General features: G+C 45.6%; 3 protein-coding genes across 4 annotated transcripts; 2 read left to right on the plus strand and 1 right to left on the minus strand.

The window, feature by feature from the left end:
• Nucleotides 1-703: 703 nt before the first annotated feature.
• LOC146173392 (WD repeat-containing protein 20) lies at nucleotides 704-7,306 on the plus strand. Its single transcript, XM_084584245.1, has 2 exons — nucleotides 704-1,471; nucleotides 3,701-7,306. The coding sequence occupies exons 1-2, from the start codon at nucleotides 1,223-1,225 to the stop codon at nucleotides 4,856-4,858; spliced, it is 1,407 nt and encodes a 468-aa protein (XP_084440371.1). The 5' UTR covers nucleotides 704-1,222; the 3' UTR covers nucleotides 4,859-7,306.
• Nucleotides 7,307-13,483: 6,177 nt separating this feature from the next.
• On the minus strand, nucleotides 13,484-16,561 carry Hsp83 (Heat shock protein 83). Its single transcript, XM_084583841.1, has 3 exons — nucleotides 16,404-16,561; nucleotides 14,962-16,278; nucleotides 13,484-14,497 (listed from the first exon to the last, which is right to left on the minus strand). The coding sequence occupies exons 2-3, from the start codon at nucleotides 16,276-16,278 to the stop codon at nucleotides 13,628-13,630; spliced, it is 2,187 nt and encodes a 728-aa protein (XP_084439967.1). The 5' UTR covers nucleotides 16,404-16,561; the 3' UTR covers nucleotides 13,484-13,627.
• A 232-nt stretch (nucleotides 16,562-16,793) lies between these two features.
• lmgA (anaphase promoting complex subunit lemming A) lies at nucleotides 16,794-23,834 on the plus strand. Of its 2 annotated transcripts, none has more exons than XM_084584964.1 (3): nucleotides 16,794-16,910; nucleotides 17,865-17,984; nucleotides 23,658-23,834. In XM_084584964.1, the coding sequence occupies exons 1-3, from the start codon at nucleotides 16,892-16,894 to the stop codon at nucleotides 23,771-23,773; spliced, it is 255 nt and encodes an 84-aa protein (XP_084441090.1). In that variant the 5' UTR covers nucleotides 16,794-16,891; the 3' UTR covers nucleotides 23,774-23,834. The 2 variants fall into 2 exon arrangements, with proteins under 2 accessions (XP_084441090.1, XP_084441092.1); XM_084584966.1 differs by lacking the exon at nucleotides 23,658-23,834 and adding an exon at nucleotides 23,254-23,345.
• Nucleotides 23,835-24,129: the final 295 nt, after the last annotated feature.

Below are 24,129 nucleotides of genomic sequence, written 5' to 3' on the forward strand. Positions count from 1 at the left end.
CCTTTCATTAAGGAATTGCTTGCAGAAGTTACGAGCAATCAAACATTTTGAGTGTTGTGGGGTTGATCGATAAGCGGACTAAGAAAAAATAAATTCTTTAATAAGAAAGGAGGGGCGCAGTTTTCGGCGGAGACCTGTAGCGTGCCGAAAGGGAAGGGAGGAAGTTGGAAGTGGAGGACACAGATGCATTTACATTTAGCCCCCATCGAAACACGGCCGCCGCGGTCGGGATCGTACTCGGGTACTCCGTTGTCCGTTCCATTAGCCAAGCGTCCCCACAAGAACGAAACTATATATAGTGATCTGTAACCCTGTAACTACCATGTAACTACTGCGTTTTGGAATGCTCTGCTGCAACGAAACGACGAAACCATGACGAAACTAGAGTCCCTAGAAGTATTTGCTATATTTCTAAGGATCCTAACTACCCTAACGAAACTAAACGACTAAACAATCCAGACTTTGCATCTTGGCCTTAAAAAGAAATAAGTAGGTGGCACTAGTAAGAAGTGTGTTCAACAATAAATTTATAAACTTGTTTAATAAGAATATTAATACATTATTAAATAAATTATGTTTATCGGGTAAAGTGGTTTATTTAGTTGCATTAAACAGTTTATTTACGGTAATGTCGCTTTAATCGCGCAATTAATAAACGGATCATCATCATCACCAAGAGCTTTTTTTTTTCTTATCAATGTAACGGGAGTTATACGGTTTTACAACTAGCCTCGAAAATCGGCTACGCCGCGGTACCTTCTTTTTGCTTGGCGTTTTTGCCAACCGCCAGCGTCCAACAGCCACCCGTAGTTCCACATAGTTCCACACTGCGCTAATCCATCCATGTGGCTCGCCATGTTTATTACAGTGCATGGCTCGGGCGTAGATTACGCCGCATATTCGGCAACGGAGATGTTCTGACCGGAGGATCTCAAATAACGCGGCGAGCGCAATCGGCAGACCGCACTGAATGGGGCCCGGCGGACCTGCCCATGGAGCCTATGCAGCTGTGTGGTGCAGTGCGAAGATGAAGCCCTCGACGAGGACGACGAGGAAGACGTGAGCCGCAGCCGCTGCTGCCGCTACGCCGGGCATGTGAAGGCAACGCGGTGAACTTCGCCGTCTTTTACCGCAGTGGGAACTCTAGGCGCGTCAAGCGGCTAGAGTTCCGCGGCAATCAGCGTCAAAGCTGGAGTCGGTACCGGGTGCATATGCCGGCGAGATGGCCACGTCCGAAGGCGGCGGCAAGGACGAACTGAAGACGCAGTTTACGACTCGCGAGGGCACCTACAAAGTGCTCAGCTTGTCCGAGTACTCGCGACCTAACCGCGTCGGCTACACCAGCAGTCAGTCCAACAGCCCCGTCAAGGTCTCCTTCGTGTCGTTGGCCGACTCTGCCGGCACCGAGGACCGCATCTGCTTCAACGTGGGCCGTGAGCTCTACGTCTACATGTACAGGGGCGTTAAGAAGGTATACCTACCTCCTGAACCCGGCCCGTGGCTTGAAAGCGTGCGTGCTTCGTGTGTCAGTGTTGTGTTGCAGTAAGGCGCTGTAGACAAGCCACCAGAATTATCACAATTTAATTTGTACAGGAAGTTCCAGCAATGCCATTCATTCGCAGTGTGTGGACAAAATCGCATTAGCTTGGTCCCAGCTAGTCGATGCCAGTGCATATTAAATAAGGACACAAAGGTGGACTTTTGAGAAACACATCAGTTCTAAGTTGTTTTCTCTCTCTCTCTCTCTCTTTCAATCGCCTTCGCATGCATTAATGCAGTTTTGATGCTTGGTTTGTCTTTTCCTCATCAGCAATCTGAACTCCAAGACGAAATGATAAGTGAGCTATCTGTATTCAGATGCTTTATGCATACTCGTTAAGTAATCAATTACTAGCAGTTCAATAACACACTGCTTATGACAATGTGTTCACCAGTTACTGTATGCCATTCATTTCTGTTGCTGAGGTATGTATGTGCTGAGAAGGAACACAAATGTTTGTGCTGATGGCTTCCGCTGCACCAGCATATGTGTATGTTTCGCCTAGCTAATGTGGCAAGGGACCTGCAAGACCTAATAACCCAACTAGCCCCTTGCAAGTGTTGAACATCAAGAAAACACCGAACAGTTGGCTGAATCTTAAAACTCTGGCAGATAATTCATTGTGATTAAGCTAGAGCATCCTTATTGGTTGGTTGGTTGGTTGGTTGGTTGGTTGGTTGGTTGGTTGGTTGGTTGGTTGGTTGGTTGGTTGCTTTCCCTTCCTATGAACCAACCAACCAACCAACCAATAAGGATGCTCTAGCTTAATCACAATGAATGTTTACTGAATTATGGGGAGTTCACCCATGCCAGGATGTCCACATCTCAATAGTTGAGAATATTGGAAGAGACAGAACGAGAGTAGGCCACAAAGAGAGGTTGCTTCAGTTTGCGTAGCTGGCCTCGTGGTTTTCAGCCGCCGTTTCTGCAAAGATGAATCAGCGTATGTTTAAGAAACAAGGGTATGGAGGTAGTCTGACAGGCAGAGCCCTCTATATGAACATCCAGGTAAAAAGAAAAAAACTGGCTAATTGTGGTCTTTCTCGATGAAAGCACCATCAGGGCCAGATTATCCAGGGTTCAAATTAACTGGGCCCTCCATTATCAGGGGCCCCCCAAGAGATGAAAAAAAATTGCTGATTTCAAGGTTTGGTCCGATAAATAATGGAAGCCATCCTCTTGATTTCCCTAAAGTAAAGCTAGAGCTTATGTATTGCAATGTAGAATGCTTCAAAAGCTGTTCGTTGCATCGTACGGTTAATCCCAAAGCAAGCCTCATATTTCGCCACTTAAAGTATCAAACTTAGTACTTGCCCCCATATAAAGAAAAACAAAGCCAAAATGATTTCAGCCAGTTCTACCTGGTTTCAGCTGGTCCCGCAGCAAATCGTCCTGCGCTATTGAATTAGCCAAGAAAGTAACCACTCGAGGAATTTATTTTTCACAGAGTCGCATTCTGATTTGCGATGAAGTATGTTATGTATCCTGTGATTTCCTGGAATAGCTCAGTCTAGATGTCAGTCTGTCCATGTGCTCTGAAGGAACATACATGCTTAGACTATGCTCATAAACAGTCTGCAGATTCTTCGAGTTAATATGGCGCGTGCTCTTGGTTTGGAGGGGGGGGTGGGGGGGTAAAGAAAGGGGCCCTCTTAATTCCTTTTTCAACTGAGCCCTGATCACCATTGAGAGGAGGTGAGAAGAAGTGTAGATTTTCAAAGGATAAATATACTACCTAGACGTCTTGTAATGTGAACATTGATCGCAGGTGCAGAGGGTCCCAACCAGCTATTCGTAGAAGTGCGTTATAATGAGCAATCAAAGATGACTGGGCATTGCTCTTAACACCCCCCCCGCTTTTGGTAAGGCAGAGAGCTGTATAAGTACTTAGTGCAGACCAAACCAAGTTGCAGTACTCCAGAATAGGCAAAATGAGCACTGTGGTATCTTGAGGCTTGTGTTTGTCAAAAAGCTGGATTATGAATGTCTGCAGGTGTCTTGGTTTGAGAGTGGTGAACTTGCAAGTTATTGGCATGCCTGCTAAGCTTGGCTAACAAGGACAGGAATGAGTAGGCTCCTTCAGTGAAAATTTTGGGCCATCTTGTTGGTCTAGGCAGAGTTTTGTGATAGAGAGCTCATCAGACTGTCATACTCTTGCAGGCAGCAGACCTCAGCAAACCCGTGGACAAGCGTGTGTACAAGGGGACGTACCCAACCTGCCACGACTTTCACCCATCTGCAACACCTGATGGTGGCCTGCTGTTGCTTGTGGGCTTCTCTGCGGGCCAGGTGCAACTGATCGATCCGGTCAAGAAAGAGCTCAGTCGACTATACAACGATGAGCGCTTCATTGACAAGACGCGAGTAACTTGTCTTAAGTGGCTGCCTAACTCAAACAGCCTATTCCTGGTATCGCACGCAAGCGGCCAGCTGTACGTGTACAAGGAGGACCTGCCCTGCGGCTCCACGCCACCGCACTACCAGCTGTTCAAGCAGGGTGACGGATTCAGCGTGTTCACGTGCAAGACTAAGAGCACCCGCAACCCCCTCTACCGCTGGGTGGTAGGCGATGGTGCTCTGCACGAGTTTGCCTTCTCGCCCTGTGCCCGGTACCTCGCCACGGCCAGCCAGGACGGCTTCCTGCGCGTCTTCTGCTACGACACCATGGACCTGGTAGGGTTGGTGCGGAGCTACTTTGGTGGCCTGCTCTGTGTCTGCTGGAGCCCCGATGGCAAGTATGTGGTGGCCGGCGGTGAAGACGACCTGGTGACAGTGTGGTCCTTCCAGGACAAGCGCGTCGTGGCTCGCGGTCAAGGACACCGCTCGTGGGTGCAGGGGGTGGCCTTTGATGCCTGCCTCGACGGAAGCAGCCACGCTTCCGGCGACTGCCCGGCTGACACATCGTACCGTTTTGGGTCGGTAGGTCAGGACACGCAACTCTGCCTCTGGGATTTAACCGAGGACGTGCTCAAACAGCCGCGCGCACCCCGTGCCTCTTTGCTGCTCACAGGCAGCAACAGTCCCAATGCTGGTAGTGCACCGCAAGCGTCCCAACTTCAGCAGCAAGCGCGGCAACAGCAGCAACAGCAGACTCGCAGTGGAAACTCGACCACCGTCAGTTCGGCCCAGAAGCTGGTGGGAAGTCCTGCGTGTCCACGGCTCGATGAGGTCCCCATGCTCGAGCCGCACATCTGCAAGAAAGTGGCGCCCGAGCGGCTCACGGCACTAGTCTTCCGAGAAGACTGCCTTGTGACTGCTTGCCAGGAGGGTTATGTGTGCACTTGGGCAAGGCCGGGGAGGGCTTCGACTGTCGTCTGATAGCGGTTGCCGAACATGCAGTGTCCAATAAATTAGCTACTTTGGCTTTTCCAGCGCAGAACTATTCCCGCATTTGTACTAGCGTGCACTCAGTGGTAGCGGCTGTAGTGTGCACAACTCAGGCCAGCCGTTGCGTGTGCCCACTCAGGATGGAATGAACGATGCCACTCTGTATGTGTTGGGTCTCTCCCAGCTGTGCTGGATAGACCATGCATCTTAGGCCTTATATGTAGGGAAGGCACATCTGTTGGGACTGATATCTAATAAACAGTTTTCAGGGTGATGCAAGCAGATGAAAAATATGAGTGAAAGCTTTAATTTTATTCTGTTTCCTAACGGCAAGCAATCTTGGTAAGAAGAGTTGGTTTATAGTCTGCCATTTCTATGTGATACTGCAGGATGGCAATGGTTAGTGTGAGGAGTGTTGAGAAATTCTTAAATCCATGATGGACTTCTCGGTCACAGGCATGCCCATGCCCATAAAATGTGGAGGCATTTTCTTGCCTCTTTACTTCCTTTTAGTGTTTGCTCAGCAGTAAATAATAGATTTGAGCTTACCTTTATTGTGCTTTTTTAAACTGGTAAGCTGTTGTGATCATTGAGGTTGCATTGAGGAGCTTCGTTTCAAATAAAGATGCTTTAAATAAACTAGTAAACGACCTCGCCCCTGTGCATGTGTAGTGTGTGTGCATTGGAGGAAATTGTTCTTTGTATGCAAAGGTCTAAAACAATGTAGATTTCCAATGTGACCACACACTTTTGAATTCATTTGCAAACTCTTACCGCTCCACACGACGATAATTGGCTTTCATAGGAGTTGGCTTGGAATACATGCAACGTTAGCCAAAGATCATTGATCATACTTTCTCAGTTGCGTATTCTGCTTTGTACTCAATGCTGCTCAGGTTTTAAACTCGGAGAAATGAGCTAGCTATAAAGAGAGCAGGTGGAAAGGAGAATATTATTAGGCCATTTTTTATTTTTTTTATGCTGCCTACAATCGTCGCCTTGGCTTCTAGGTGTTGTTTGGCTGTGTCTGATTGGGATGTTGGCTCACCCGTAAAATTGCACTGAAATTACAAATGCGTTTAGTCATTGGACGTTATTGTGGTCTAGAAGCAAAATAGTAACAAGTGGCAGCAGTAACCAGAACAGCAAACGTCTGTTTGCTTGTGTTAGCTAAAGTACTGGTCCAAAAACAATATTCTTGACCACACGACTTGGAAGTCTATTTTGGCTGTTTTTGTCTTCAAATTTATTTCTCGTTTCCAGCAGAAATAAACCCTAAGCCCCCAGGTTTCACTATTTGCTAGCATTTCGCAACTTGCCTTCAAGGTTTCATTGCCCTATGTACCCACTGGGCTCGGTTCTTTGAAAGAGTAGTGTCTTCTGTTCCAGATAGAATTGTGAACGCCATGTGGTGTGAGAGGTTTGATGAGGTGACGTGCAGCAACTTTTGCAGTGCTTACTGCCAGTACAATAGTTTCTGGAACTTGGCTGGGCTTGCTACATTGTGCGTCATTCCCACTAATGGAATAGTGGCATCTTTTAAATGCTCCTTCGGCATCCTCTCTTCCAGCTGTACCTTGCAGGTCTGTGAGGTTCCATGCACTCTAGAGTTCTGTGCATCACCTACCGACTCAGTCATCTTTTTTTTTGTGTGTGTATGTGTGTACAGGTTCTTTTATTAACGTCAAACAGTTGTGCAATTTTCCTAGTGTAGCTAGTCTTGGTTCAACACAACGGCGAATTCTAAATTGACTATATACGTCCCTTTTTAATGTGAAACAGGCGGTTCTTTTCTGACGGAAGTCCCAGACAAGTGCCTTTCTAGCTTGATGCATCACCTCCACTGATGGTTTGCTGGCTACTAACAAGTCAGTTCCCGAATGTGTCTGCCCAGTGTGTAGTTAGGTTTCACACACATATCCAGTGCAAGGTCACGCTTGTAAGGTTAGTGTTTCAGTTTAAACTTACTAATGTCTTGGACAGAAAGCATCCAAGTGCTATGTGTACTTCATTCTGCCCTCTTTTTCAGCACTATGATTATCGTCGTTCTCGAAGTTATTACTTATTGGGCACAGTAACATGTATTTAAATTAGTTTTTAATTGATCTTGGATAGATGCGTGAAGCACTGCACGGCAGCCAAGGTCATGAGGTGTACGAAAACAGAAGTCTTGGCTTTCCTTTCTGTGAAGGCATCGACCGATGCTTGGGCTAATCGGTGCAGCACTGTGGAAAGAAAACTTCAAAATGATGCAAGGTACGAGGCATTGTTTATTGCTGGAGATGCAATGTATAAAGGCAGTTGCTAGAGTAGATAGCTACCTACATTTTGCTTGAATTTTGTTTCCCTCATTTTTGTAGAGGTCCTCTGGTGTGTTTTTTTGCCACATGTCCTTTTGTACATTGCACCTTCAGCAATAAAATCACTGGTTGCGAATCAGCACTGTTTGTGTCCATTCACTGCGTCTTTTGAGCTGTTCCCAGTTTTTACATTGCTTTGTTAACTTTCACATTACAGAGCCCTGTTGTTAATCAAAAGGGGAACTAGGGCTATGCCGTCCAATTATTGTTCTCAGTAAACAATGATTCTTTCTGGCCTCTGCTGGCATGATGATGCTTGCCCAGGAGGTAAAAATCTGATTCGATTCAAACTGGCAACTTCCTTGCCGAAAAGGAAGGATGGCCACCGTATTGAAGTCGGTGGGGGTGTAATGTAGCCTTTGAAATCTGCGCTCGGAATATGATGTTGACGCATCCATTTTACTTGCAAAACCAGCTAGCAGTGTTGATACCTGTAGTTTATTTTCTAGTTTTTGGTAGCCAATAAGAGCCCCATATTTGCTGAGAATTGTCTTTCTCTGATGAGAATGCTGTACACAGGCGACATCTAGTGGTCCTCGTCTGTTTAAAGCTGCTTCTCATGCACTTCCTGTGTCTGTTAAATTTAATAGCAGTTGCTCTTGCTATCGCAGCCTAGCAACTCTGTGCTGCTGGAACAATTCTGCCTTTAATTGTTCTCAGAGAAGCTGAATAGAAAAATGCCGAGTGCTTGAGGAAGCAGTTATTAATGAATTTCTTGGTTCATGAGTGGCGTGGGCAGAGCTTGTCGTCGCAGTGTGTCCGCACGAACTGACACTTAAATAAAAGTAGTGTCACTGCCAGGAATTGAACCACCATCCAAATATAGGTCAGCTTTCTTGAACTGGACACGAGGTCAATACATTATCACCGCAGGCGATCATGCCTCATGTAAAACTGCAACACACATTCACGCTGTGCAGGGAACATTGTCGTCTTCATGAAGTTCCATCTTTGCCGCTCCTTCATTTCTCCTAGGTAAATACGCCATGGACTTACGCCATACGGCCAAGGTCCGCTAGCATGTGTCGAGTGAATCCGCCAGGTGGCGTGACCAAACCTGTAACCATTTCGCATTACTGCACCTCAGCATACTCAAGTGCACCACACGAATTTTTGTCATTATTAGATTTGGCGACGTGTTTACAGATGTAGGAAACAAATTAACCTGTAGGAAGCGCTTTCAACACATTACACTTTCTGAGCGTAGTTAGTTGCATCACGCCAGATTTCTGCAAATCTGCCATGCATAGACCCGCATTTGTTGTTCATGTAGGTTTGTAGAGTTTATGAACTCATCACTCGAGTTATTCTGCATATAATGACCAGCGTGGAGGTGGCTGCCTGGTATTATTGGTACATTTGGTCCTAGCTGTGCTTTACAAAGCATTTTGGTTCGTTTGCCTTTGCTTCGCAGGATAGATGGAGATGCTGTTCTTTTGTGACATTTCTCGCCATGCTCGCTGATTGGGCAGGACACTATGGGCACTTAGTATTAGCACTTCAGACTAATGGAGTTACTATTCTGCCTGCCTGTTGGCCTGTTGTCACGAGAGCATCTGAATTGTGGATGGCAGTACAATTTTGACACTGCCCGTTATGTAGGGTCAATTTGAGCAACTGGCAGATTGCAGCTAAAACATATTTTTCTGCATCTTCGGTTAAGTATTCGTGCTAAATGCTGCAGTGTAGATGAGAAAAACTACACACCTGAAAAATTTGTGTCGGCACAGAGATATTTTCACTCAACACATTCAGCAATAGTGAACTGTGGCCCACTCAAGAACATTGTTGTTTAAATTGTATTTCAAGCCACATTTTTAAGAATTTCTAATAGCGGTGCTTGAACAGCAGTTTTTCCCAAATCGAATTTAATATCAATGCTTTTGCTAACAACAAGACCAAATATGAAACGAGTAGTCAGAGAACCGAATTAAGTGCGAATTGAATATTTTCACAAGTATTTGCCAATTGTGCCAAATTTCAATAAGCAATTGTGCCAAACAGTGAAGCGATAGCAATAGTGCCGTGATATGGCACTATTGATTCTGTGGTTATAGCTGTAGCTATTAAAAGATGAAACAATGATCTCTGTTGTGGTGAGGGGAACACGAAGTCGATGTATTAACTTTGTTAAAGCACCTTCGCTGTGAGACACTTGAGACAAGCTTGAGACAAGCTAGAGTTACGTGTGAGCTGTGGCCTCCAAGATCAGGCCTCATCAAGGCAGGGTTCGCTGAACCCTGCTGCATCATGCAATCCCTAAAAGTGTGTATGAGCATCATGAACGCTGCCAGGCAAAATGAACACATAGTAACTCTCAATCATCCATCCCTCACTATAGGTGATGATCATAGCAGCATGTTTGGTCCTTGTTTTTGAGAAAAATACCACGGGCCTTATTCAACGCACATGCCAATTATTAGAAAAGCATTTGTAAACTTCAGGACCCATTCAATTTGCTTCGAGTAGCTTGAAACTCATATATTCGCGCACCACCACTTTTCAGATCTGCTCTGTACGCTCTTCAATATCAAGACTGGACCTTCTGAACTCTAGATTTCTCTCTTATATAGCTGCTGCAACCCCTAGTTAGCTCCAGAGTTGTTCATGCAATTCATTTTTGAAGGTTGAATTCTTTCACTGCAATATAATAGTATTCCTGGCTGCAACCTTTTTATTCTCAGCTGGGTTCTTTTGGCATTGACAGGAATTTGCTTACTTCTAAACAGGCATTCTTGTAAGTAATTCGCAACTAATGGCCTCTACTGTAAGCCATAACTGCAAGCCATGCATTTCCATAGAGTCGACATAGATTAAGTTAGTTTTATAATAAGAGCATCCTTTACCCTTTATAGCCGTAAGGTTAATCGGAGGGGAACTATAAGCTGTGCTAGGTTGTTTAAGATGATTTTTTTCCACGGGACAACATAGTGGCTGAAAAACCTAGGTTTTAAAGAAAAAATGAAAGAATACATGATATACGGGATGATTTTATGAAGACGCTGTTCTAAAATACCTTAAGCACATTTAAAAGTCACAAAAAAAATCACAGATATAAAATCAACCTTTGAACCTCTACCATTCATTTCAAGCTGCCGTGAAGGGAAACATTTTCAGGGTCAGGAAAATAAAAGCTTACCACATGAAGAACAAGCTTGGAACTCGCCACAGTGACTGTTAATCACAAATTTCTTGTGTGTAATGGTTAATCAGAAAAATGAAGTGCAGTCGGTGTCATTTATGACATCATTTGTTTCCCCTTCTCTCACTCTATTGTACTTTAACTCCCTCACATCCAACCCTAATCAACAAACATGCCCTGAACTACCAGCCTGTATTTTTTTTTATAATCGCCTTGCAGGCATTCGTGCAGGGCTACAAGAACAGATCAATGCAGAGAGAGCTTGGCGAAATCACACTTAGCTTAGTACAGTTGAAGTTTTTTCTGGTGTCTAGCCTATTTCGTACAGTTAATAGCTAGGTCTAGTCACTGTCGCTTAACATACATTCACTGCAGGCAGGGATTTTTGGAGTCTTAAATCCTACGCATAGTGCTCCACCTTTAATTTTCTTCGTTGCGTTGTGACATTATCCAATGTCAACGCACTGTGAGCCACTGTAAAGCTGCTTTGAACAGCCAAGAAATGACAAAAACAACCTGACACGTGTTCTTAAAGGCCAGTCGAAAAAAACTCAGCTCTTCCATGCCTTCATTGCACTACTCGTCAATTCGCTGCACAGTGGCCGAATTACGCTCCAATCGCATCACAAAACCTGTCGCAAACCTATCACAATCCGAATGTCTAACCGCACTCCAATTGGTCGGTTCTGTCTGGCGAACCTGTCGACTAATAGGAGTGGAGGCTGACTGATGGGTTTGTGACAGTTTTCGTGATAAATTGGAGCGTAATTCGGCCTCAGTTGCACAGGTGACACACCACAGTGAACGTGTTGATGCCTTTTTACGTAGGCCAAGGCACCGAGTGTAAAATTGAAATCATATAGAACGAACTCAGTTTGGTGCAAAAGGTATAGTTAATGTACCTCAACACTAACAAAACGTCATTGCTCTCTTTTCAGCGCCGAAAAAACTATAAGACATCTACTTACTACATTTGCGGCTCACAAATATTACTTATTCAGTCTTGCAATTGCCTTGGCGTCACCCTTTCCGATAAATAATTTGGTCTGAACATCTAATGGACATTACTAATGCAGCAAATCGCACTCTTGGTTGCCTTCGTCGAAACCTACGCTTCCACATCGGTGAAAACATTAACTTACCTCACATTCATCCAAACTAAAATAGAGTATGTATGTTCAGTCTGGGACCCTTATCAATCTAATCTTTCCAACACCCTTGAAGCTGTTCAGAATTGCACTGACAGGTTTATTTTTTTGGACTACGCCTATAACACCAGCGTCACTGTACTTAAATCACGCAAGAATCTCACTAATCTTGATAAGAGGCATTGCATGTTCAGAGAGGGTCTTTTTCGCAAATTCTATCGCAGGCTAAATGTTTCAGCAATCTTAACAGTAGTCAAGACACACCAGTCACCCAAAAGCCATTTATCCACCTCCAGCATAGACGACGACCCATATCTTCGTTCCTTCTTTGTACAGATCGTTCGGGACTAATTTGCCTGCCAACGCTGTGCACCACTCCAGCCCCGTTGCTCCAAGCCTGCCATTGAATTGCTCTTCTCTTGAACACTGTAAACATTATGCCCATCCCCATGTAATACCACGCCAGAGCACTTTAGGTGCTAATAATAAATTAAGGATACCTTAAGTGCTGCAGCAGGGAAATCAAGGCAGTGGATGAGTGGACACTGCATGAACTTATAAGCTCGCTTCCCTAGAGGTGCCTGCATCACTGAACTAATTTGAGAGCCGCATGGCGCACTACAGATGGGGTTAACATATTTTTTCCTTGGCAGGGTGCAACATAGTGTCACCAATATCACGAAGGCTGCAGACTAGTTAAAGCAGCTGCAATCTCGGCAGCCTAGCTTAATTACCAAAGTTGTGAACGAGGAAATCAGACAGTAGCCTAGAAGTTAACATGCTAGGGTACTAATAGACTTTTCCCGGCCTAGATCACTGCTGGCAGCGCGGAGCAGTGTGGTAGGTCTCGTGTGGGGGAAATTTTTCTCAATGCCGTCCATCTTTGATGTGAAAGTGGCACAAAATGGGTTTTTGGTCTGCAAAAAACAAAGCGGCACGTCACGCGTCGGTGGGACATGAGGCAGAGCTTTGCGGGCATACTGTGCATTCACATATTTTGGGTGTTACAAACAAGTACTACGTCATTTGCCTTGTAGCCCAATCGAACGAATCTTGCTGCAATGATGACTGAACTTGCACTTAAAGAACCGGATGGTATGTGATCATTGTCAGCGTATTCATTGGCAATTATTACGACATACGCCTGCAGCATTATTGCATATGTACAGGGTCCTTCAAAATATGTGCGAACACGGCGAAGCGTGCCCGCGCTCCGTGAGCGTCAGAGCATCCGGCGCGGTCGCGCATCGAAACAATGTGGCGAACGCTTCGAATATGTGCGAATATGCGAATATGTGCGAACGCTTCGCCGTGTTCGCACATATTTTGAAGGACCCTGTACATACGAGTACTGTCATACCCCAATCATCTTTTGTAGGCATAACATACTAGCTTTACCAATGCTAAGAAACAACTTGGCGCGTAGAAAGTATCCCGATTTTTTTGCGTAATTGACGGAGGAATCCTTCAGCCATACATTGCTGATAGCTCACACTTTGAGGTGCTTGAATTTTACTGCTGGCAATATCAGAAAGAAGCCAATCAATACAAACCTAAACTCCATTAAAAGCCACACCTGTCTAGGAACACTACATTACCTAAGCGCATTATCCACCTTTTCTCGCAAGGTATGCAAACTAGGTACGCAGTTTTTATCAGTAGGGCTTTTTTCTATTGCATGCTTTTTGTCATGTCAAATAGCATCACTAACCTCTACTAGACTCGTGTGACCAATCCCCCTCGTGGTTATGTGCCACTGGGGCACAACAGATTAGACAGCACATCACCAACGCTTTATTGTGCATTTATATGTTGAAAATATACCTAAAGCTACCAGGCTCGCCCTAAAACCATCACAGCGTGATGCAAAGCTTGGTTGTACCGTTAGCGAAGTGTCCTTCACAGAAAGTACTGTGCTGAGTGGAGAAGCCACCCATGAGCTTAAATAGGCAAGCGTTTCACAACACAATAGTTTTATTTAGAACACAATGAAAAAAAAAAAAAAAAAAAAGGAACTTTTAAATTAACACTTATACATATTTGGAATGAACACGCACGATGGGTGGTGAGCAGATTATGTACAAGTGAGATGCTAAAGTTAAAGAGGCCCTCAGTCGACCTCCTCCATGCGCGACGCGTCTTCGTCATCCCCTTCCAATGGAGGCATCTCGTCAGCTGCCGGCGCCGCCGATGTGTCTCCTGCACCCGCCACCTCATCGTCGTCGATGCCCAAGCCCAGCTTGATCATCCGGTAGATGCGGTCAGCGTGAAGCTGGGGGTCCTCCAATGCGAAGCCAGAGCACAGCAGCGCAGTCTCGAACAGGAGCATGACGAGGTCCTTGACTGCCTTGTCGTTGCGGTCGGCATCCGCCTTCTGGCGTAGGGTCTCCATGACGGGATGGTCCGGGTTCACCTCGAGGTGCTTCTTGGCGGCCATGTAGCCCATGGTGCTGGAGTCGCGCAGCGCCTGCGCCTTCATGATCCGCTCCATGTTAGCCGTCCAGCCGTACTGCGATGTGACGATACAGCACGGCGACTTGACTAGTCGGTTGGACACGATCACCTTCTCGACCTTCTTGTCCAAGATGTCCTTCATGACCTTGCAGAGGTTCTCGAACTTCTGCTTGTTCTCCTCCTGGCGCTTCTTCTCGGCCTCGTCCTCTGGCAACTCGAGACCTTCCTTGGTAACAGAGACCAGGGTCTTGCCGTCGTACTCCTTCAGCTGCTGCACGCAGTATTCGTCGATGGGCTCGATCATGTAGATCACCTCCAAGCCGCGTTCACGGACCCGCTCGACGAAGGCGGAGTTCGCCACCTGCTCCCTGGACTCGCCGGTGATGAAGTAGATGTGCTTCTGGTTGTCCTTCATGCGAGACACGTAGTCCTTGAGAGAGCACGTTTCGTCGCCGGAAGCAGAGGTGTAGTAGCGCAGGAACTCGGCCAGCTTCTTGCGGTTCTGAGAGTCCTCGTGGATGCCCAGCTGCAAGAGAAAAATTACTGGTAAGGACAAGTCACGCGAACACAGTTACTTTCGAGAACGCAAGACGATGGATTGAAATCTGGGCTCTGAAAAATCTACTTGGACTAAGCGAACCTACAACACTAAGTGCAAGAATAGGCCGATGGGAAAGGGTCCACGAATTGACGGTAATGATGAACGCCGGCGAACCCGTACCCGCGTAACTGTTACTGCACGTTGATAATGGCACAAATGTAACTGTAGGGCACGTACGATGGAATCACGCCAATCGGGCATACAGAGAGAGGCCCTGACGGATCCGAGATATGCCCCAGTATGATTTTCTTCCCTTAGTGCACCACCACGGACATCACGGCGCCGACACCGAAACCTCGCGAGGAGGCCCAGTGCCGACGCTTGTGCGTGGCGCGTTTTGTGCAGGAAGGCATGCACATGAATAAAAAATAAACGGAAGAAACGCTTACCTTGATGTTCTTGCTGAACTGCTCATAGAACTTCTTGTACATGTCCCGGTCCTCAGCGATGCTGTCGAAGAGCTCGAGGCACTTCTTGACAAGGTTCTTGCGGATCACCTTGAGGATCTTGTTCTGCTGAAGCATCTCACGGGAAATGTTGAGGGGAAGATCCTCGGAATCGACGACACCCTTGATGAAGTTGAGGTACTCAGGGATCAGGTCCTCACAGTTGTCCATGATGAAGACCCGGCGCACGTACAGCTTGATGTTATTCTTCTGCTTCCGGTTCTCGAAGAGGTCGAACGGCGCGCGCTTGGGCACGAACAGGAGAGCGCGGAACTCTAGCTGACCCTCGACCGAGAAGTGCTTGACGGCCAGGTGATCCTCCCAGTCGTTGGTGAGGGACTTGTAGAACTCGCCGTACTCTTCCTGAGAAATGTCGTCAGGGTTGCGCATCCAAATGGGCTTCGTCTTGTTCAACTCTTCGTCCTCCGAGTACTTCTCCTTGATCTTCTTTTTCTTCTTTTTGTCCTTGTTCTCGGACTCGTCGTCATCCTCGACGTCCTCGATCTTGGGCTTGCCCTCCTCATCGGGCTTCTCTTCCTCGGCTTTTTCTTCCTTCTCCTTTTCCTCCTCCTCATCGTCAGACACTTCTTTCTCTCGCTCCTTCTGGACGAGCAGGCGGATGGGGTAGCCGATGAACTGGGAGTGCTTCTTCACCACATCCTTAATGCGGCGTTCCTCAAGGTACTCTGTCTGGTCCTCCTTCAGGTGCAGCACGATCTTGGTGCCACGGCCCAGGGGCTCGGTGTTGTCGGTGCGGATGGTGAATGAGCCGCCGGCCGATGACTCCCACGTGTACTGCTCGTCGTCGTTGTGCTTGGAGGTCACCGTCACCCTGTCTGCTACGAGGTATGCAGAGTAGAAACCCACACCGAACTGACCGATCATGCTGATGTCGGCGCCAGCCTGCAGCGCCTCCATGAAGGCCTTGGTGCCAGACTTTGCGATTGTGCCCAGGTTGTTGATGAGGTCCGCCTTAGTCATACCGATACCGGTATCGATGATGGTCAGGGTGCGGTCGTCCCGGTTAGGAATGATCTTAATGAAGAGCTCCTTCTGCGCATCGAGCTTGCTCGGGTCAGTGAGCGACTCGTACCGGATCTTGTCCAGAGCATCGGAAGAGTTGGATATCAGCTCCCGGAGAAAAATCTCCTTGTTTGAGTAGAAGGTGTTGATGATGAGGCTCATCAACTGGGCGATCTCTGCCTGAAAGGCGAAGGTCTCCACCTCGCCGCATTCTTCCATTCGCGCTTCCTCGGGCATCTGCACAAAAGCGGAAGACGCCTATTAGTGCTAGCGAAAAAGCTTAACGGAGCAAAATGACCACTAAATCCACGAAGCAGCAGCAGACGAAGCAAATAAGAACAGCACACAAAGAAACAACTTACTTTGCCGTTGTCTGATGACGGTAGCACGCAACAAACGCAGATCACGGGGACACGTAATGTTCTACCTCACCATGCGCTGGACGCCGGCTTTTAAAGACACCGCAGAAAGTTCTCGGCGGCGTTCTCTTTATGTATCGCTGCGCACTTCCGCTGCAAATTGTCAAGTTTGAGATAAAACTTTTATTAAACCAGCTTCGAGCGTGTCAAAACTATATTAGCAGAGGTATTTTTAGAGCAGCAATATTTTAAATGTATTACGTTGAACTGTAGAATTTCTCAATTTTTTTTTCGACAAGGACTCTTTACAGGAAGTGGTATTATTTGAGTAAAATGGCAGAACGATCCAGAAAGTTCTAGAAGGTTCGAGAAGGATCTTGGTGAAAAGTAGTCCCGTTTCCTGCGGAAGTCGGCGTGACAGGAAATACGTCACGGACGCTGTCCGCGCTTTTTTACCCGGCAAATTTCGCGAACGTTCTACGCTTTTCGGGATGAAAGTGACCATTAAACGTATGGGAATGACCAGATTTCTTCAGTATATTTCTCACTTTCGACGCTGGGCTCTGTAAGCAGGGAATCTGAGTATCCATGCTGCTCTTCGCGCTCAAAATTGTACAACGTTTCGTTATTTCGAGCGCCTAACCGGCATTTTTGTCCATAGCGTTCCTTCGGCTTGTATTTTTTTAGAAGCAAAGGCGGTCAAGCTGCCCAATCTTGATGATGCATGCGTTTTGTAGCTTGACAAGCACTTTTTCAAGTGGCAAAAGCCGTCTTGCTTGATTAACGTCAATCACACGCTGTTCTTTGGGCATTAACGTCGGTCACTCTTCATTTTGCGCGTCTGATGGGTAGTGGTAGGCGGTTTTTCTCTCGATGAAATCTGTTCGGCTGGGACATTGCTTTTACAGTTCGTTTGGGCACACAGATTACGATCCTAATTATTGGAAGCTGTAACGGTGAAACTTTGAACGCGAGTTTTATTTGCGTTAATGAATGGCGCGCTTTATTACGTTTGTGTGCCGTTGCGTCGTTGTGAAAGCGTGGGAGGAGTGTCTCGTGTGCATCGTTTGTAACGTGAGGTGCATAAATAATAAATTCTGCACTTCCACGTGTTCTTTAGAGGTTTTCTTTGCTAGCCGCGTTTTGTTTGAAGGCTGCGTGGCGTCAGCGTTGCGAGCTTACTGCGGACGCTTCGAACCTCAAAAACAAAGCGGTCACACTTTACACTTCGCGATCTGAATATGTGCAGAAATAAAATAAAATGCTCGTGCGGTGGGAATGCTGCATCGGCGTCTCGAATCCCTCAACCTATGGAATCAAAAACGCAAAAAACGTGCCGGCAAAACAGTGCCGGTGGGCGTTAAAACGAGCGTAGCGTTCGTAGCACGTGTAACCACGTCGTTGCTGTATGTTCGAGAGTAGCGTCTCTGTCTATCGGATTTTGAGAATTGTGATGATTTCCAGGTTGGACCAGCGTGGCATCCTGGCGCTGGATCGCCAACGATGACAACTGTGGAATTTGCAGGGTGCCGTTCGATGGCTGCTGCCCCGATTGCAAAATGCCCGGTGATGACTGCCCCCTTGGTGAGTAACTCGCATTTCGTCACCGCGGCAAGTTTATGGGGTCTTACTGGTTAGAGTTCGTGCTCACCTGTTTGGACAAAGATTACAAACTGCTCCTGCTCTTGCATAAGTTTGAAGCATTGTAAGACTCGAAGACTACAGTTAGCACGTGTCTTAATGTGAAGGAAGATATCCATTTACGTAACAGCAGCGAAGACTCTTGAGAGTTCCTTGGACTGCCAGAAGATCAAATCAGTCGATATTGTCGACCATAAACCCGGACTGCTGCTCATTGGAGGGTCAAATTTTAAAGTTAAAGCTCAGCTACTTTGGTCATCTGATGAGAAGAGAGGAGTCGCTGGAGAAAGATTTGATGTTGGGAAAGGTTGAGGGTCGCCGGAGAAGGGGTAGGCAGCGAACGCGTTGGTTAGATGGCATCCTCGAGGCACTGCAGATGAAGTTATGTGATGTTAGGAAGATAGTGAGAGACCGGAAAGCGTGCCGTGACATGGTCCATAGGGTCACGAAGAGTCGGACACGACTGAACGACTAAACTGAACTGAGCTTGGAGCTGGTACGCTGGTACTGAGCAGAGTTAAGCTGGTGAGCTTATAACACTTAATTCGTAGCGTGTTAAGCATTGGATGCAAATTAATGAAGCAGGAGAAGTTATATTGTTATTATGAGGATTTGAAAAGGAATTTTCATCTGTCCAGTGCACATGATTATCATTCACGGGAAGCTCTGCAAATGCTGATATGTGTAGTCATCTAGCAATCTTTTCATATGACGTAGCTACCATGCATGTGCCCAGTTTATTAGTATGTGCTCTTAGAAAAGAAGCTGGATGTAGCACAGAGCAATTTGAAAGGGCTAGGTTATGATTTGTTACTGCAATAAAAGGCTTTTTTTTTTTTTTTTTTTTACTTTAAATGAACAGTGCTGTGCAGAAAATGACTGGAAAATTTGTTTGCAGTTTAGACCTCTGGAATGGGCTTCCTGGGAGGAAAACAAATGGGGGTGTTGAAATATGGGTGGTGTGCAGACAATAAGGCAATGGCTATGCATTCGAAGAGGTGACATCTTTTATTAATGTTTCACTTGCAATGTAGTGGGCTCTACTCTAGACGTGGCACAAGAGGGCTGACAAAGTTTTGCTGCGGGAACAGGAGAACCAATTATAGACTGCTTATAGAAGAACTATGTGTTGCTTTTTGCTATGTCAAATTCTAATATCTCTTTTGGCTGTCAAAATTCTAATTGCTGCCACAGTCAATTCGCAGTCACAGTCGCTTATTTCTGTGCCAAGTGTTAAAAAAGAAATGGGAGATTAAAAATGTTGATGTTTCGGTCACTGTAACCATTGCTGCATACGAGATTCTCGAGAAGCATTCAGCAAATCTCACCGACCTTCCTAGTAATGCTCCTTGTGAAGTTGCACACGCAGAAATCTGGCAGATGTAAAATCAGCGGAAATGGCACTGTATCATGCTGTCTCAGCACTGTTTGCTGTAAAGGCAGCTGCCATTGCAAGGCACATGTTCGCTACTTCCATGATGAGACGGCATGTAGTCTTAGAACATAGATAGCTAAGTCGCCTGTTCTTACTGGTTGTTGTGATGTTCTACACTGCATATTTGTGAGTGATCAAAAGCATTGAGGGTGCTTTCATTGAAAAGGGGGCTAAAACAGTACTTCTCATTAATGGTGAACCAATTAGCCCGTGTTGGCCCTTTTTTGAACAGTACCTTTTTGGAAGCCCAAAGGGAAGAGTTATGGCAGTACAGCGACTGAGTATAGTGCATCGTGCCCCTCTGCACATGCGGAATGTGTCATTTAAGGAATTTCCTAAATGTTCTAAAAAGAAATCAAGTGTTGTATGTTCCTCTTACGAAATCTCATGTATTGCCATCGAACTCTACCGCCCTTGTGGGCCAGTAAAGCAGCTCAAGGATGTGTAAGCAGAATTTTAAGACTCCAATATTTAAACACTCAAATCATTGATTTGATGTGCTGATAGGAGAGGTTGTCTGGCTTTAGATCTCATTTGAGTTGTAGTCTGTCAATCTTTCATCAGTGTTGCTTACAATGCTTTGCGTTTCACAGCCGACTGTCACGGTATGTCTCTTGCACGTTCATCTCATTCCATCATTGAGCAGGCATCTGGCCATATCGGTCACTGAGAGGAAACTTGCCTTTGTTGTGTGTTATGAGATACGAAAAGTACCTCCACTTGAAGAACGTGCTGGGCTGCCTACAGTGTGTCACAATATGATATTCAGCAGCCACTCTATCGATTATGTCTTGCTGTCGTAAATTTTTCTCATCAACACCCGCAGTTCTGCAGCGTGCTTTTTATTCTTCTCACTTGCACTTATCAGCCGCTTTAGAGGAAGAAGTTTCAAAGAGATTATAATAATATAATTGCACATGAATCAAGCAAAATTCATGTATTTTAAAAACATTGATGCCGTAGAGGTACAGAAAGAAAAGCTTGTGCAAATACAGTCACTCACGCGTGTATACAGCTAATGTTGCAAGGATCATGGTACGTGGATTTTTCTTTTTTCTTTTTTTTTCTTTCTCCTCAGCCATTGGCCATGACTGAAATAAACGAAACTGAGCTACTGCCACAACGCGAAACTGCCTGCATCTAAAAAATGCAACGCCGACAGTGATGGTTCCTTACTATAAAGGGAACTGAAGCCATCTTACTTTGTTCATAATTTCACTGTTTTTGCCTTGCGTGAATTGTACCACTTCATTATTTTCGCTATTTCACCGTGGGATGCCTGATGATGTTTGGAGGCGATAAATTTTGAAGAGTGAAATATTTGTGTGTAAACTCTGTTTGTGCTCGTCATTGCATTTTGTGAAAACACATTTCTATATTAATTTGAACTACCAGTTTCAGTGTTTGAACTGCACGATGATGTTTGACTGCTTGCAGCAAATTTTTCGTTACTTTTATCTGCTTGAAAGAATTGATATTCGCACACACAAAGGGAAAACACCAGGTCTTCAGAAGCAAAAATGATATTAAAAGCTAGAATGGAACTCTCATCATGGATCATAGCTTAAAGCTGGGCTTCCTTCAGGGGAAAATCAGCTTTCTTAAGCAGTATGACTTCCCTGTGATATTTGCAGTTATTTTTTTGGTTGTGAATTGATTATGTATACTAAGCATTATATATAAACTGTTTTTCTGCTTTCTCAGTGGTCAGAGAATTTCGACTGCATTAGTCATGGAAAACATGGAAGAGCAAGGGAATTTGAACAGTGTATATCCCTCTAAACACCCTTGTTGAGGAAGCTGAAGAATTAGAGCTCAAACCACCTACTTTTCACACGCAAATTAGCACCAGTTTTTATTTCGCTCGTGAATTGTATTTTAGCTGGACATGCTGGCAAAAGAGGTTACGATGGTCTACAACTTTTGGCCGCAACGCTGTCAACATGACAGCAGCCTCGAGTAAAAAATGTTCATTGAGAGCTTCAGAAAGCCACTCACCTACACAATTTGGCATTGGCATAGCTCATTACAAGGTTGAAAAAGTACAAAAGGCAAAACAATGTACCGTGAAAATGTGTTTCAAGTATATCACAAGGAAGTGTGATGGGAAAAAGCCATAGCATAAAATGTATCTAAAACACGCTGTCATTTGAAAGAAAGCTCTAGGAAAAAAAAAAATTGCACTTATCAGAAAAAAATATTTTAAAAGCAGGCAGTAAGTCATTGAAAAATAGCAAATAGGCACCTAAAGAAAAATTTTTAATTTGAAAGCAAAAAGCTCTTGCCTAATATTTTGTCCTTTTCATGAGCATTTTTTATTTTTAAATGTGCCAGACAGATACCAGCCGTGTTCCAAGTGATGTTTTGCGCCCTCTTCTGCGTCTTCTCAGCCGCAAGTTTATTAAAATAGTTGCACAACTGGCTCATCTACTATGAGTGATGTGAACGTTACTTATTAGCATCACTACCCTAAGTAGGGTGAGAGCTGTCCATCTAACGTGTGCTGTATGAGGCCACTCCACCCACTATCCTGAAGCCATCAGCCAACAGCAGCAGCCAACTTGCCTCACTGCTGACTTCAACCTTTACCCTCCAGAAACCTCTACCCATCATCCATCCACTCACTTCCACCTTCTGTATGCCTTGACTCCGGATGAACCTTCACATCATTGGAATCAAAAGGCAATGGTTAAACATAATTCAAATTCATAAACGCATTGGGAAGGTGGTCACTGTAGAAGCGAAATTAATAACTGGTATTGCTATCATAGATTTGTCGCATCACATTATATGACTGCCTGTTCATTTTTCTTTTTGCCCTCCCTGCTTGGAGGCCCCGTTGGGGTGGTGCAGTGGTTAGGGTGCTCGACTACTGTGTCCAAGGATGTGGGATCGAAACCCGGCCGCTTTTCAGTGGAGGCGAAAAGCAAGCCGCCCGTGTGCTGTACGATGTCAGTGCACGTCAAAGAACCCCAGGTGGTCGAAATTTCCGGAATCCTCCACTACGGCATGTCTCATAGCCTGAGTCACTTTGACATGTTAAACCCCACAAACCAAACCATACAATCCTTGCTTGGAACTGCTGTAACAAAAAAAAAAAAAATAAGTTCTGACTATGCTGTCAAAACTACAGGGCCAGTATGCATCAGCGCACTGCGCACCAGAATGTAGTCCCTTAGTAAATTTCACGGATTGTGCTGTGGAATACTTTACGCAAATATTGACATTATTATTATATCATGACTGTACCACAAGGCAAGCATGTACAACGTTAGTGTAGTGCATTTTACGATACCTACAGTAAGCAAACAAGATGGCTGTGTCACCTATCGAAAATCTCCCGAAGAGATATCAGCTGCTTCTGCTGCGTCTACCCGCCGGTTTCTGTACGCCTTCGCAATGAGCTTGTTTCGGCAATGTACATAGCGTTAAGATATTCATTAACTGCGAATTTACGCTCAATTAGGCTTTAAGTATTCTGATGAAGCCATTTCTGCGTCGTCAGCGGCCTGAAAACTAATTTCAAGCAAAGGTGGAACTGAAACCGAAACCGTAACTGAGGCCAGATGTGCCAGAACTACATGGTGTTGTAAACATCTTGATGGAAGCTCCGCCCCATAGCCTTGTATTCACGCAGGAATCGTGAGGCATTGTGTGCACTTCCATTGAGTGTGTTGCTCTCAATCATCAGCTGGGGGTAGCAAGCAATAACGGTAATAGAAAATGCCTATTTTGGCAGATTACTGACAGAGTGTGGTTCCTGTGTGCCCTTTGCAGTGTGGGGCCAGTGTTCACATTGCTTCCACATCCACTGCATCATGAAGTGGTCCTCTAAACCAATTTTTTTATTATAATTATTATTATTATTATTACCTAATGTAGCAGAATTTTAGCCATCGCTTTGACGCGACAAGACAAACCTGAGAGAATGACTGAGCGCGCTGTCTTGGCAGAAGAAAAAGCCGTGGTGTGGTGTGCAATACACTAGTCCACTGTTTAATGTGACTGGTCCCAACTACAACCAATGCGCTAATGCTCAGAACCATTTTGCGCTTACATCTACTCTCAGCTACGAGGGGTGAAAGGTGGTGAAGGGTGGCTGTTCCTGGCCCTAGGGAGAATAGAAAATGCCTATTTTGGCAGATTACTGACCGAGTGTGGTTCCTGCGTGCCTTTTGCAGTGTGGGGCCAGTGTTCGCATTGCTTCCACATCCACTGCATCATGAAGTGGCTCAACTCACAGCAGGTCCAGCAGCTCTGTCCCATGTGCCGCCAGGAATGGAAGTTCAAGGAGTGAGAGCAGTGAGAAGAGGACCACAGATGACGATTAAAGCCATGGCGCCCGCTGCCGTGCCTTACGTGTGGCATTGCAAATGTGTTGCAAGTAACTGGGTTCGGTTATGGGGATGAACGGCCTCAGCTAAGGCTGGCGTTTAGCTGTCGATGCAGCATTGCTTGCTTCAAAGGTCGCATGAAAGTTGTAGTCAGGGACTTCGAAACAGGGGGACCACCGCGTCCCCAGTATTTTTACAGGGAGTGAGCACTCCCCCTGTCTCCCAACTAGCATCCGAACACCGCAATTCTAGAACACTATTAATGTAAATCTCCCCGAGGAAGGCATTTCAGGTGAGTAATGTAAACTATTCATGTCCT

The sequence above is a fragment of the Amblyomma maculatum genome, chromosome 11, assembly GCF_055883805.1.
Source record: "Amblyomma maculatum isolate TAMU_Amacu chromosome 11, ASM5588380v1, whole genome shotgun sequence".
NCBI lineage: Eukaryota > Metazoa > Arthropoda > Arachnida > Ixodida > Ixodidae > Amblyomma > Amblyomma maculatum.

Bases quoted from the DNA above. Each gene is read 5' to 3' on its own strand.
- LOC146173392 (XM_084584245.1), top strand. From the start codon at position 1,223: ATGGCCACGTCCGAAGGCGGCGGCAAGGACGAACTGAAGACGCAGTTT. The intron at 1,472-3,700 runs GTATACCTACCT...ATACTCTTGCAG, and splicing joins TGTACAGGGGCGTTAAGAAG to GCAGCAGACCTCAGCAAACC.
- Hsp83 (XM_084583841.1), bottom strand. From the start codon at position 16,278: ATGCCCGAGGAAGCGCGAATGGAAGAATGCGGCGAGGTGGAGACCTTC. The intron at 14,498-14,961 runs GTAAGCGTTTCT...TTTCTCTTGCAG, and splicing joins AGTTCAGCAAGAACATCAAG to CTGGGCATCCACGAGGACTC.
- lmgA (XM_084584964.1), top strand. The intron at 17,985-23,657 runs GTGAGTAACTCG...TGCCTTTTGCAG, and splicing joins CGGTGATGACTGCCCCCTTG to TGTGGGGCCAGTGTTCGCAT.